Source organism: Podarcis melisellensis (genome assembly GCF_964234715.1).
Source record: "Podarcis melisellensis genome assembly, chromosome: 3".
Classification (NCBI taxonomy): Eukaryota; Metazoa; Chordata; class Lepidosauria; order Squamata; family Lacertidae; genus Podarcis; species Podarcis melisellensis.
In genome coordinates, this window is record NC_138530.1 from 88701792 (window position 1) to 88717211 (window position 15420).

Here is a 15420-nt window from a genome sequence, read left to right on the forward strand (position 1 = left end):
TATGAATACGCATTATCGATTTAGTCGCCTTTAAAACCAAATTATTCATCTGTATTTGGGTGGCAAGAAAACTTCTGTTCACATTTTGGAAAACTTGAAGAGAAAACCAAGAGAGGAATTTATCTGAAGTATGAGAGAAAGCAAAGGATTGCCAATCTTTTCTTGCCCAGGAAATTGCCAGAGAGGAAAGCCACAGAGGGGGTGAGGCATCATTAATTGCGAGGGGAAGACCCACATTCCAAATATGCTTTGACTTTACTCATTTGCAAATGGGGCAAAGTGTACTTGGTATATTTTGGCTCTTTTCCCCCAGCCCTTTAGCTCCATTTCTAGCACGCACACCTTTTCTGTTGTGTAGCCTGCCCACTTTTAGATTTGATAGATTTGTCCTTGACATCTCAGTATGAAAGGGAGTGCATGCTGAGTGGGCTTTTCATTTTGTGGTTTTGACATCCAACATGAATGGGCCTCAGGGAGGTCACAGAACCTGGGCAGCTGCTAGGGCCAACTTCCTGGGGCCTGACTTTACTGTGATTGGTCTTTCCTGGTGGTCTTTCTGTTTTCAGTGGTCTGGATCATCCATGGCAGTGTGTGGGGCTGCAAACAGGCTTGTAAGCTGATTTGGGGTTGTGTAGAGGGAGCAGTTTTACAAACTGGTCCCTCCTCCACATAGGTCTATAACATGGGTACACAAACTAAGGCCCGGGGGCTGGATCCGGCCCAGTCGCCTTCTCAATCTGGCCCACGGATGGTCTGGGAATCAGCGTGCTTTTACATGAGTAGAATGTGTGCTTTTATTTAAAAAGCATCTATAGGTTAATTGTGGGGCATAGGAATTTGTTCATTATTATTTTTCAAAATATAGTCCGGCCCCCCACAAGGTCTGAGGGACAGTGGACCGGCCCCCTGCTGAAAAAGTTTGCTGACCCCTGGTCTATAATGTATACTGCTTCTTTGATTTGCACACTTGATATGCCCCCTCCCCCTTTTAGCTGTCTGCCGAGAGCCTGGACTAGACTGGCACTTGTCTTTGGGTGTTGATTATTTAAAAAAACAGCTCCTATTGATAAACATCTTTGTTACTTTGGCCTTCAATTATTGCTTGGTGTGTAGCATCTAAAACATCATCTTTTCACAACCCTCTTTGAATTCTGACAATTTAGAAGCCAAAAGACACACTTGGAGAATATCAACCCCCCCCCCCCCCGCATCACATAGTTACCTGAAAAAATAAACAGCTCCAACTCAAAACTGTAAACTATTAGGGCAATTAGACAAACAATTCCAAACTATACTTGATAATGCTTCAGTATGCACAGTATAATTATCTGGAAAATAAGATTGCTTTGTAGGAAATTATCAAAATTGGTAGCTGTTTGGTTTGGGTGGATAGATACTGCATATTCATTAGGTTATTATCAGGAGTAATCATTATTCAATGAGATTCAAATTGCCAAGGGGTTGTCACAGTTAATTTAAGATATCCCACTCCTCATTTTTTTAGTAAAAAAAAATGCAAATAGAAAACATATTTTAGCTTGCCGGCCTATAATAAATTGGTTTTAAATGTTATGCACAGAGTTTTAATTCAATATAATCTCTAACTCTGAGCCCAATCTGCAGTTTCCCCAACCAATAGAATTTATGCTTTGTCTGGATTAAATTTCAGTGTGTTTTCCTTTTCACAGTCTCCAGATAATGGTTCAGGGTTTCCACTGCCTCCTTAGGATCAGATAAAAATGAGAGAAAGAGAGATTGATGGGTGGTATCAATATACAGACGACCCCTTGGCTCCAAAATATAGATGACCCCAGCCAAAACTGCCTCTGTCAGTTAACCTACGCAGCAAGCGTAGACAGCATGCCAGCTCTGTGATGCTCCTTCATTCCCTTTTAATTTAACACAGGTATTTTGGGGGGCAGTTCCTTTGAAACGCAGCTTCTTCTGGAACCCACAATAAACGTAAACAGAAGGACAAGAAATTAAATAATACTAATTTGCATTTACTATAAGAGCCCGGTGGTTGAGGGAGCTGTAGAAATTATTGTCAGGGGTAATTAGGGAGCTTGTTCTGATTTATTATCAACACAATCATAATTTACTTCTGATACTATTATTCCCTGTTAAAATGCTAACTCGGTTTGTAACATCGTTTACAACCTCACATAATCATTAAAAGAACACACCTTTGTGCAGAGGTGGTGTGCTTCCAAGCTGTCTTGGGAGATGGTTCGCTCTCTCTATTTTTGGAAATGCACACTTGAGAATCTCCCCTTCCATTCCAAATATGCAGTACAAAACCACATCTTGGCAGATTTGAGCAGCTGCTTTGGAGGGTCCTCCCTACTTTCAGCATACTTATATCTATTAATGTACAGACATTTTAACAATTATGGCATTTGCTGGCAGATGTCCCCTTTTAATGGGAAAGCAGTAGCAATTTAGGCAATTTTAAAAATATACATTTCCACACCACCTACGAAGTATAGAGCTATTTATTTTAGATACCACAAATCAGAATATTCAGAGCTACTGTTTATATAATAATAATAATAATCATTATTCAACCAGATTCATATATGGGTTTCACTTCTGCGGTACACTGGTTACTGATGCATGTTGCGTTAAATGGACCGTGTGTGTTGGATGATTCACAGGGCCATGTTTCAAGGATGTGGTTCTCACTGAATTAGACCAGCCTTCCTCCAACTAGTGTCCCCCAGATGTTTTAGGCTTCAGTTTCCACCAGCCCTGGCCAACATGGCCGATTTTGGCATTATATACAGTGCTTTTGTTTCTTAAAAAATGTTTAGAGGTACTCTCATTTTCCTAATCATATTGAAATACTGCCCCTCAATGAGGCCAAACTTAGATTCAAAATTTTTTTAGGGGTATGCACACCTCTTAAAGTCTTTGTGGAACAAATTGCCAGATTATGGGTGATGATGGAGAGATACAGTAGTACCTCAGGTTCGTTCTGGAGGTCCGTTCTTAACCTGAAACTGTTCTTAACCTGAGGTACCACTTTAGCTAATGGGGCCTCCCGCTGCCGCCACGTGATTTCTATTCTCATCTTGTAACCCAAGGTACCACTGTATTTCTGCTAACCCCCCCCCCCCCCGGTGGACTGGAGTTGAGCTCACTAAGCATTTATGTACTCTGCTGAACAGCCTTATTAATTTATCACTCTCAGGGTCAGTGCAAGACATACTGCTGGCTGAAACAAAGCCACCATCACATCCCCATGCATCACCCACATGCACTGACCACCTCCTCTTCCTCTTCCTGCGCACATGTGCTGAGATTCTCCAGGACCTCCTATGTAACAATGCCTCATTTTGAGGAAGGAGCCTCTGAAACACAGGTCCCTTCCAGAGTGAGACATTGAAGTTGAGGTTGCAGAGCTACTTTGCCACGCTGGCAACAGATACGTTTTGAAGTTGGAGAGTAGTAATTAGGATTTTAGATTTTAAAGTTCCACAATTTGCTCCAGTTAAATTTGAACTCGTTTGGTGAAGCAAAACAGCAAGGTGCTCTTCAAGGCTGCCTTACCCAGAATGCCTTGCTCCAAGGCAAGAACTTTCTCAGAGCAAGGCGTCATGGCATGGCCACCAGAGAGCCCAGTGGGAGTGCTGCTGACCTCATTGCTGCAGTGGCAAAGCAGTGGCAGAAGCCCCAGCGAGGTAAATAGCAGTGGATTGCCAGGTGAGGGTTCAGAAATTCTCTGCCCTTCCCATTGCAGCACCTGAGACAGAGGTGGCTAAGCCTGAGGCTGCAAACTTCGATGTATTCTTATCAGGGCATAAGCCCCATTTAACTCGATGGAACTTGCTTTGCAGTAAATATGCATAGGTTTCGGCTGCACCTCTGCTTGAAAGAGACAGCATCTTAACTTCTGTATTTCATTTTTCTCCTTTAGGTCCGCAAGCATGTGAATGACCTCTATGAAGACCTGAGAGATGGACATAACTTGATTTCTCTTTTAGAAGTTCTTTCAGGAGACACCTTGGTAAGCTTTCAAATCTTTATCAACAGCCTTAGGCCTCAATACAGCTGCAGATTCAATTGACCTTTGTTGTTGGGGTTTCTCTCTTAATTCATTGTTTCTATAAGTGGGGGAACTAAGAGCAAGTTTCAGAACTGCCTACTGAACAGTTCTGAATAGCTTAGCAATATTGTTTGCTATTGTAAGACTTCTTATTATTCCCTTTTCTTTTCTATCTTCACGTTTAATAAAAGCAATCTGGCAAATGTTGGGTGTTAAATATTATTTCTCATTTTTATACCGCAATCTGCAAGTAATAATGGGGCAGAACGTTCCCACCTGTAATTGTCTAACATTTCCTTCTGGTGTCATTTCCTTTTGTCGTGAGCATTACTTCCCTTGCTCGGCACTTGTTCCCTTCATTATATTCTTCTGTTCATATTCTACTCTTCATTTGTGGTCTGTCTTTGCTGTCCTGTCTCCTGTTATATTCATTAGCCAAGGGAGCGAGATTTTTTGAAGACCTTACGGTTGGTGAGTTCAACAGAAGCATGCGCGTATGAACAGCATGAGGATGAGGAGGATGAGGATAAGGGGGTAGGTGCCGACCCCCATAACTCTACTAATGTAGTATTTGAAGAGTGGTGACTGCTAACTTGGAAGTAACTTGTTAGTTTGGTGCTGTGCAGTAGTTTTATTAGAAAGAATTGATTGGGAAACTGGAATTGTGGGGAATGTGTCTAATGTAGAATTATACTGGCAGTGCTAATGATTTTGGGCAATCCATCAGGACCCTCTGAAACGACTGCAAAAGTTAACAGAAAGCCTTTTGCACAGCTCCCTTTCTGCTGCTGGTGGGTTTTCCTTTTTTATCATTCCGGCTCAAAATGGCAGCAATTTGATGTATTTTGTTTCTTTCCCTGCAGCGATAATCATTTATGCTACAACTATGCAGCTAAATGCTCTTAAAGAGGCTCGAACGATGCCACGCATTTAGTGAAGCAATTCGTAATTGTGTATGGCAACGTGGTTGTGTTACATGACTGGCAACCTGATCTGCAGCCCTTTGAAGCTGGAACAATAAATGTTCCACGTCCCAAGGAGCTTTCAATAAAATTGTCAGAGTTGGGGAGACAACCAATAGAAGGGGAGGGAACAGAGAGAGAGAAATAAATCAAGGGGGGAATGTGATCAAATGCAGTTAGTCCGGAGGAGTTCAGTTGGTTTTGTGGATTGCTTAACTCATTGGCTGAATATGTAATAACTTTTCCCAAATAGATGTAGTATAGAAATAGCTGAAAGATAGTTGAATGATGCTTCACTAAGTAAATATGTTCCCTTTTCACAGGATTTATTTTTTATAGCAGCAAATGCTGAGGTAGCATTTTTAATGATGCTTTTTGTCTTCCAGATGCGAAATAATCTACTTATAAACAGTACGGCCATGCACTAAGTATTGATTTGTCTCAAAGGGGTTGCGTCATTTTTACAAGAAAGAAACTGGCATTTTTTAAAATTATACTAAAGTCAAGGTCCTTTTGAGATCACTTCTGTTCCTAGATGCACAGATGTGTTGCCCATGTTCCATACTTATGAAACTTTTGGGTATTTTACCAAGGGTCCGGGGGGAAAAAAATCTCAAAACCATCCTGGCTTTATTATGTGTTGAGATATTACAAGGGAAATATATTTCGTTCTTTCACTTTCTGAAAAGCTTAGATTTATTTATTTGGCTATTTTATATTCTGCATTCAAACCATTTCCCAAATTCTGTGTGTGTGTGTGTGTGTGTGTGTGTGTGTGCGTGCGCGCGCGCGTTCCATTCATTAGCACTTAAGGCTGCAATCCTATGCTTACCTGAGGCTAAGTCCCACTAAACTCAGCGAAGTTTAATTCTCATACTTTAAAAGGGCAGATTTGGGCAGCATCCTTGGAGCACTTACTCCAGAATAGCTTCTTGTAAGGAATGCTGCCTTTGGCAGTGCTTCACTTTCTACATCCCCAGGATGAATACTTTTGGATAGCACCACATAATGCTAACCACATAATGATTTGGTTGATAGGCTTGGATGCTGAGTTTTCTTCTGCTGATGAGAGTGTCTTATGAACAGAATTCTATTCATTGGATGATCCTGGCAGCAGAACAGATGGGGTTGGGTGGGGGCAACAGTTACTGATCCCTCACCTGCAACTCCTTGTGTACCCTGATAGTCCAGAGTAGTGGGAGGGAGGGAGGGTTGCAGGGGGAGGGGGTATTGGTGAAAACTTGCCAGTGGAATTTCCCACTTGATTGAAAACCTTCGATTCGCAAAAGGGATACGTAGGCTCCAAGCCACAGGAATCAATGGAGTTATGCACGTTTGTGCCTTACAGATGTTACGGCTCTCCAGCTACAATGCTCAGTTAATGTAAAGTCCAGAACATGAAAGTCCAGGCATTTCAGTTGGTTTATGCCTTCTGCTGGGAAGCCAGGTCTCAAACTCTTTACTATGCCAGTGGTGCAGGAGTTCCTTTTTAATGCTGCTGCTTCTGGTAGTAGAGGTAAAATCACTACGGGGAGGAACTGTGAGCTTTCCCCATGTGGCCCAGGGTATCTCTCATTAGGTGAGAACAAACTGCCTTGAAGCAGCTCCTGCACTTCTGGTATAACATGAGCACAGAGTCCATGAAAATTTGCCTTCCACCAGTGCCATGAAGGCACTGAAATTTGGGGGCTTGGGCAAATCTAGGGCCTGCCTCAGCACTTGGTATCATTGGACAGTTGCCAGGGTCCATTGCTGATGCCTTTAACACCCCTTCCCTTTAAACATTTTTAAGAGGAGCACCACATGTCTGGGTGTATTCATTTTCATTTCCCACAATGCCCTTCTAAAACACCTTTACGTGGGAAGTTAAAACGGCACCTTGACCCATATGCCCATGCTCCTTGGAGCACTGCTTGGCATGCAGTTGCTGCCTGTCACCCCCAGATTTGCCCCAGAGCAGCTCCCAAGAGAAGGACATCCCCTACAAAGTAAACTTTTGCTTAGGGGCTCCTCAAACCAGATTCAAGCCCCAGGCAAACCCATAACAGCAGTGAAATGCTTCACTGCAACTCTCTGACTAAACAGATGCACCATCAGCAGTAGTGGACAGCATGGTGGAACTCTATGATTTACCTGACCTCTGGTTGTTTGCCTCACTGCTGCTTGCTGGGAGGTGGATGAGTAGGGGCAGGTGGTGGCAAGGATGGCCAACCTCACCTCGCCTTCGTTCTGCTCTACTATTCTGTCCGCTACTGACTACAAACAAGAGACTCCCTAGAAATGAAGGTTGCTGTTGGCTTATCATTGGTCTTCCGTCTTTTTTTCCTTTTTGCTTGGTTTTACCAACAGCGTATGTGTGTCTCCAGACCATTTACTGGGCTGTGGCTTATGGGGGAATGGCTCTCAATACCCAGAGCCATAGGACAGAGCCCAAAGCTCCATGAAAAGGAGGACGGATTGGTTCTTGGTCTTTCTGAAAGCCCATGAGAAGCAAATAGCTGGTCCTCTTGGGCTGTGGGTATTGGGGAGCAACTGCCAGTGCTCAGTAGCAGGGAGAGGAGCTTGTTATTGCCTTGGGTAGAAAGCAGCTTGAGGGCTCTTGCAGTCATATATGCAGATAAGTCCTTGTTTTCTTGGCTGAGGAAATACTCATTGCTGAGCTGTAGACGTTGCTGTGGTGTAGCATGCTTCAGTCCATTACTGCAAAGGTTTGTGGAAAATCTAAAGTCAGGAAGAAGGGCATTATTATTTTTTTGATTATACAGTCACATAAATGTTTACTTCCCTCCACCCCATAGCTGTTCCTTGATAGCTAGCGAATGATGCCTTTTCTGGTGTAATTCTTCCTCTTTGTGATTTTACACTAACTGCTTGCCTTCTGCCATATTATCATCAATCTGCTATATATAATTTGTTTTCCTTGGTAACTTGTGTAGCTTTATCCATGCATGTTGCGTTTTGTAAGCATTTCTAAGGAATAGTTTGTAATTTTCTGAGATAACCCTTGAAATTCTACTAAAAAAGAGAAAAAAGGATGGGGATCATTTTTAAAGAACTTACTCCAGTGTGTACTTGCTGCTAATATAGACAGTATGCAGATTGTATACCTTTCTTGAAAAATTGATGTGCTTTTCTAGTTCTGATGCAACACTTTTTTTGCACGAATATTTCCTAGAAACTGACCATGTGGACCACTTCACACATCATGTATGTTTTAAGTGTACACCTCAAAATGCAAAATGTGAATGTGGCAAAACATGTCTTTACAGATCAAACTGGTACACTTGTCAGCTGTATTGGATCTGATTCTGCATAATGTGTGAAATGATTCTTAGGCTTTACTCTGTGCGTTATTTGGACGAAAAATAAATAAAAGGATGCATTGCAAATAAAATACATGGTATATTCTACTGGCGATTAGTAAAATGCACTCTATTAATCAAGAATGTGCCCCTTGCTACATTCCTGGTGCATCCTAGCAAGCACTACGGTTCCTTTAAACTCCATTCATTTCAGTGATGTCATAGCAGAAGCATTTGGACAATTGCTCACAAAAGGGTGTGATCCAGAGATGTATGTTACAGTTGAAATCACTTGCTAAATTCTGATGCTATCCTTTGGGGCTAGCTTTTATCCCTCCAGTTATTGCTGGGTTCCCAACTCCCATCAGCCTGAGCCAGTGCAGCAAGTGGTCTGGGATGATAGGAGTTGTAGTACAGCACAGCAACAACTGGAAGTTAGTCACCCATGTTCTAAAACCTTGTCACAGAACACTGGCGAGAATGTGGATGGTGGGTACATGTCATCTGGATCCTAATTTGTGCTTTTTAACAGTTAATAGAAGGCATGCATCCAGCCCAAGTGAAGCATTGTTAAGTACCATTGATTTCCATGGGAAAGAAGTTTAACTCTCCTGTTGTCATTAAGGGGCCTTTACAGTGCTTCACTTTGGCTAAACTGTGCCCAAAAGTAGATCACACCTGTTCCACAAGGTAAGTTTTACAGTAGCATTGTGATGTTATCTTCTAAATAAATAACCCTCCACATGCATCCCACAACATCCCCAAGTATGCTCCATAGGGTTGGGTGATCAGATTTAGAGGGCATGCAATGAAGAAGGGATTAGAATGCTCCATTGCGCAAATGGAAATCCTTGTGCTGATGAGATGTTCACATATGGGTACTACAGTACAGCCTACTGTATTGTGTCCAAATGAACAAAAAGAGACCACAGGGGTCAAGACAGGGCCTCTTTAACATTTAAAGCAGTGTGGCTTTCTCCAGAGTCATTAGGTTTTAAATAAACCTTTTCACATACCCCCCAAATATTCTGACATGAATGTTTTAGAACTTTTTAAAAATGTTGATCATTCTAAAGGAGTATTAATTTGCCTTCTAAGTCACATTTGTTGTATAGAAAGCCTCACAGTCTTCATTTTCTGTTTTTAGCCCAGAGAGAAAGGTCGGATGCGTTTTCACAGACTGCAGAATGTACAAATTGCACTTGATTATTTGAAAAGACGGCAGGTAAGATACCACAACTAACTAACCTAGTTAAAAGTTAGAAAGGTGGGATAGCTCAGTCGGTAAAACATGAGAAACATTAATAATCTCAGTGTAGTGGGTTTGTGCCTCACATAGGATAAAATTGCAGGGGGTTAGACTAGATGACCCTTGTGGTCCCTTTCAGCTCTGCAATTCTATGATTCTATGAAAACATACTCATTATTGACAAAGGAAAAATTACAGTTTGTATTTTTATGCTGTTTGTTGATTTTAAAACAAAAATATTTTTTAGCAATGATATTTGGACTGAACCAGAGAAGTGAGGTTGATTGATACCCTCATTGGCAGATCCTAAGAAATAGAAGAGTATACATCTTAATAAAAAAAAAATTCTCATGAACTACAGTATTCATCTCTCTCAGTCAACAGATACACTCACCTGGTTTTCCATTTTTTCCCCTCTGCCAAAGCAAAATAAAATAAAAACTGCTAATGTTTCTGCATTGCATGTCCCCTGGGGCGAAAGAGAGAAAGTGTATCAGAACACCAGCATTCTGATTGATTTAGCATACTTGTGGCCATCAGATCTCGAGGCAGAAAGATGAGACATGTCCATGCATCGTTCCCAGTGGATTGCACCATTTGTGCTAGAATACAGCCTACAGACGAGTCTTGCTATGTATTCATTTCATCCACATCTTTCCCCATTGCAACCCATTACTACCTGTGCTCTGGCAGCTCTGATGGGGACCGATGAAGGTCAAAACCAGATGGAATAAATGGGCCAGCAATAGGGACTGCTTCCAGTAATGTAAACAGTTAGGATCTGGGTCCTGCATTTGTGATATAGAAGATTTAAGCAGCTGCATTCTTACATGTTAGGGCTACATCTAGGGAGGCTTAAGGAATTCATTATTGGCAAAATAATGTGAGCTGACCTGATTGGCATCTCCCAGACTAATGTGTGCATCAGAATGGAGTTCTTGCTTTGATTTTTCACTATACGTTTTATTCTGTGGCTCTCAGCTCAAAAAATGCACCAAAAATGTGAATTTAAAAAACATATTTTAAAATAAATTACTTTTATGAATCTGTAATTTGTGAAAAAATAATATTTAATGTTTCGGTGAATTTTCATGCAATATTTTTTTAAATCTGCAGATTAATTATTATTAATGTAGAATTGGGATAGAATGGATTTATGAATGAATACATGCATTACTTGACACAGGCTGGCTATAAGCTGATCCATCAACCGCTAGCTAGCATCTGATCTTATTTGGCTACAAAAAATTGGATACACAATTTGTTTGTTACCTGCTCCAAATGTGCTTTTTCCTCTGGTTCTGCTGCTGCCACTCTGCTATGAATCCTAGAACAGTTGTGAGGAACCTGTAGCCCTCCAGATGTTACTGAACTTCAACTCCCATCAGCCCCAACAGTCTTGGCTCATGGGCATGGATGATGGGTGTTGTAGCAACATCTGGAGGACCAAAGGTTCCTCAAACCTACCCTAGAAAACTTTGGCTTCAGCTTGTGATTTCTCTAGAGCAAGATAAACCACAAGCCAGGATTTGATGTACTACTAAGCCAAACCATGGCTTAACTCAAGAATCCCCAAACTTGGCCCTCCAGCTGTTTTGGGACTACAGTTCCCATCATCTCTGACCACTGGTCCTGTTAGCTAGGGATGATGGGAGTTGTAGTCCCAAAACATCTTGAGGGCCGAGTATGGGGATGCCTGAGCCTTAACTCATAACAGTACAGCAGCAGCAGGACTGGAGGAGGAGTGAAGAGGCCTCAGTTTTCTTTCCAGGAACCCATATGTTTGTGCTAAGTAATTATTTGGCTTTTTAAAATTTACTTAAATCGTATCTATACCTTTATAGACCTATTAATTTCTAGCGACCTTTGAGGTTTTCTCTTCTCTTCATTTCATGTACTGCAGCCTCCCTCCCCTTTTCTTTAGGTAGAAAACCCCATAGCAAAATATATTATGCCATTTTGTTAGAAAAGAACAACTTCTTTTACATCTTGGAGATTTATAATTAGGCTTTCCATCTTTCTTAATTGCTTTAAGTGTAGAGTACTGTATATTTTTTGTGAAATGTAGTTTTAATAATATGAACAGGTCGGAAAACAACAGGATACTTGAGTTTAATTGGCTGCCAAACAATATCCCCAAATATGTTTTTATCAGGATAAGCACCCCATACCTCTTTTTAATCAGAGTATTCTTATTCCAACATAATAAGCAAATAATTGTTTGACAGCAGCATTATAATAGGGCTCCCAAAATACATTGAAAGTATTGCATAAATTAGGAGATATAGAAGTCGCAAATGCAACTGAAGTTTATTCCAAAACTGCAGGACTATAATATTGTTAAATAGTAAGTGTGTGTGCTGCTTTTTGAATAGTTGAAGAGCTGTTAGGATAATAAAAAGATTACTGCTGCTGCTGGTGCTACTAATGTAAATATTAATGCAATTTGCTTTCTTTTGTTTTAATTGGCCAGGCTCTCCCTTACAGGCTTTTTTATACACTTCCCAGTATAGAGTAGGGGAAGGAGCTGTAGCCCAGGAAAGCCTAATGTGATGTGATCCTGGACAGAATCCAAGATCCTCCATGTTTTCTCTTTGCTATTTCCCCATGCTTTTGTGTTAGGAAGACTGTCCATTCCTTCTTAGCCATCTAAGCTTGAACCGAAATTGGCAGAAGAGTGTTTCCTCCTGTACTCAGCCACAGAGAGGCAATCTTTTGCTTTGCCTGAAAAGCATCAAGAGGAGAAACCAAAATTGGAAATGCAGCCCACTGTGTTTATTATTAAAGTTATTGAGAATGCAAGTATTCTTTATTGCGATCACGCAGAAGAATCAGAAGGATTGTTTTCATCTCCAGTTGTTTAACTATCTACTAGCAGTAAGAACTATGTTCTGCCTCCACAGCAAAGGTTTCTGGAAACCTTAGGAATTAAGCGTGCTCTTGCACTCAAGTCCTGCTTGCCTGTTTTCCATCTGGTTGGCCCCTATGAAAACAGAATGTGGGACTAGATGGGCCCTAGATCTCATCCAGCAGGCTCATTCTATGTTCTTATAGTTCTTTTCCTCCTCTCTGACAGGTGAAACTGGTGAACATTAGGAACGATGACATTACGGACGGGAATCCCAAATTGACTTTGGGATTGATATGGACCATAATTTTGCACTTTCAGGTAAGATGACTAGTCAGTTTCAGTGCACTTCCAATTTGAAACTCCACCCCTGCTGGCCCTTGTCAGATGTGATTGGATAGGGGTTCTGGCAGCATTTAAATGGGTGCAATTCCGTGGGTGCTACTACTGTTGTCTCCTTCAGTAACTTACCTTGAAGCCCCAGGAAGAAACAGGCAGTAGTGGGGTCTATTCCCTAGGAGACCAGAGCTTTCCAAACTCTGTGTCACGGCATGTTAGTGTGTCGGTTGCAGTGTGCAGGCGTGTCGCACGAATGCTCCCCACACTACTCCCAGGGTTGAAAAGGGGTTAGTAAGTTTAACCACCTGTTTGCTAGTAACCAAATTACTGTATCATGATATGATGCATGTCTAAAAAGTGTGTCACCAACATGAAAAGTTTGGAAAGCTCTGCGCTAGACTAGGCATAGGCAAACTTGGCCCTCAAGATGTTTTTGGGACTACAACTCCCATGATCCCTAGCTAACAGGGCCAGTGGTCAGGGATGATGGGAATTGTAGTCCCCCCAAAATTTGGAGGGCCAAGTTTGCCTATGTCTGCCCTAGATCCTTCTGGAGCACCCTTCCCCATTGTGGATGTCATTTCCATCATGTGTTTGAAAATTTAATGTATCTGTTTTCAGTTCACAGTGTCCTTTCTACAGGTCAGTTGCATTTGCTGTAAGACATTGCTATCATAGGCCATTCATTTTATTTGTATGCCGCTTTCCCATACAAATCATGTTTAAAGCAGTTTGCGACAAAGGAAGCAATATACCGTATTTTTCCATGTATAAGACACCCCCGTGTATAAGACGCCCCCTATTTTTTGGGATTCAAAATAAAAAAAATGCACTATGCACTATCTGTGTATAAGACGACCCCTTATTTTAAACTTCAAAAATTTAGGAAAAAATACGGTATTTCAAAATCCAACAGTGCAAAAAGAATTTCCTAAGAACGTAGCAAAACTACATAGTAGCAACTATAACAACATATAAAATTGCAACATTTCAGAACTATAAATATAACAAATAACAATATAATATAACAACATAACAATAACAAAAATAACAAGGGAGCTTTACAGTTTCACCTTCGTCCTAGAAACACCCCAAAGAAAGTCCCTCTCCTGTACTTGCTTCTTGTGATCGTTGAAAGGATATACAGTAAATTATTTGTGTTGTCAAAACATAGAACCCTCCACAAATTCTATGCAATAGAATGAGAGATCGCTACCCTCTCTCTCCCCTCCCCTCCCTTTCCCTCCAACTGCATAATGTCTATGAAGAACACTATGAGTTGAAAGTGGAGGCGTTATTACTGCCTTTTTGTCAAACAATATTTTTTAAAAATAAAAATCAATAATAAAAAGAAACTTTTAAAAAAAGAATAGAATGTGCTGGAATATTGGGTATTTATCAAGTTGAACTCTGTTGATTACAAAGTTTGTTTAATTTGGCAACTCATCTCCTATAAGGAAGTGAAATAAGATTTTTCTGAATGGCTGTGAAGTGTTTCTTTGAAAACCCTGAAGCCTTTTCAGCTAGAGCTCTTGTACTTAAGCCAATAAAGTCCTGTCCAGCTTTATTTCATGCAGTTTATTTTAAGCAGTTTGTCTTACATCTAGTTATTCTGTCTTTATTTGAACTTTTAATACCTTCTACAGCATATTACAAGTGTGCTCAGCAGTTGTTGTTGTTTATAAAAGAGCTGTTATTTCTTCTTGTAAATGTTGAGTGTGTTGGTTATGGCTGATCACGCTAGATGGCACTAGAATTATGGCACTGACTGTACTTAAAGAATTTCTGTAATGTATCCTTCTGGTTCTTACGGTATACAACACTGGTATTGTTGTTTCTCGACTTCAGTGCCTGAGAGTTGCATTTTGTTTGTAAATTCTGTGGCCCATGTGATTCTTAATCACCATTTACCATAAATACCATGTCGTTAGGAACTGTGGTGCAGAATTTTAAATGTTATCTGCCATTTAAGAATAGGCAGAGCATTTAAAGCTATGCTGTTCGCATTTATTTGTACTTCGATTTAGAAATCTCAAAAGCAGTACCTAGTTGGAGAACTTACATATATTCCTGATTACAAAATCTAAGCAGGAATAGTTAGATGTGCAAATAGTGAAAGGTTTATGGAACAGAAATCGGTATGAAGTGCATGAATTTATCCTGAGCGATTGTTCCTGTATCATTGCTGCTTTCGGGGACCATTTGGATTTTAAATGATGATTCTAATTCCCACCTGGATTCCACTCACTCATGAGCAGGTTATGAATTATTTTACTATCAGTAAGCCAACTTGTGTGTGTTTTCAGCAAGCTAGCAAAGCCACTAAAGTACATCCTTCCTAGTTACAGTTGCTTATGATTGAAAAACAGTGTTACTATGCATGAGCTCATTCAAATATTGCATGAGAGTTAAGTAGTACTTTTGCTTTCAATGATGCTTCTCTGATAATGTATATATGGACTTTTGGATGTCACACACCCTAAATGACCTTTGCAATCTGAAAGCCTCATTTAATTACAACAGATTGAATTGTGTTTCTGCTTTCCCTGCAGTATTAGAACCTTCTCTTGTATTATTGATGTTTTAAATCCAAATTCAGCATTCCCCAACCTGATCTCCTCCACATGCTTGAACTACAACTCCCACAATCCTTGACCATGTGGCCATGCAGG

General features: G+C 40.7%; 1 protein-coding gene across 22 annotated transcripts in view; it reads left to right on the plus strand.

Annotated features, from left to right (window-relative positions):
* LOC309366917 (dystonin-like) overlaps positions 1 to 15420 on the plus strand; it is a 301144-nt gene that overhangs the window by 81601 nt on the left and 204123 nt on the right. For 14 of the 22 annotated variants that reach the window (XM_081905876.1, XM_081905879.1, XM_081905865.1 and 11 more), the window contains 4 exons: positions 3920 to 4009; positions 4484 to 4582; positions 9460 to 9537; positions 12638 to 12730. In XM_081905876.1, the coding sequence (XP_081762002.1) occupies positions 3920 to 4009; positions 4484 to 4582; positions 9460 to 9537; positions 12638 to 12730 (360 nt within the window). The remainder of the gene's footprint in view (positions 1 to 3919; positions 4010 to 4483; positions 4583 to 9459; positions 9538 to 12637; positions 12731 to 15420) is intronic. The other 8 variants (XM_081905878.1, XM_081905855.1, XM_081905868.1 and 5 more) reach the window with 2 other exon arrangements.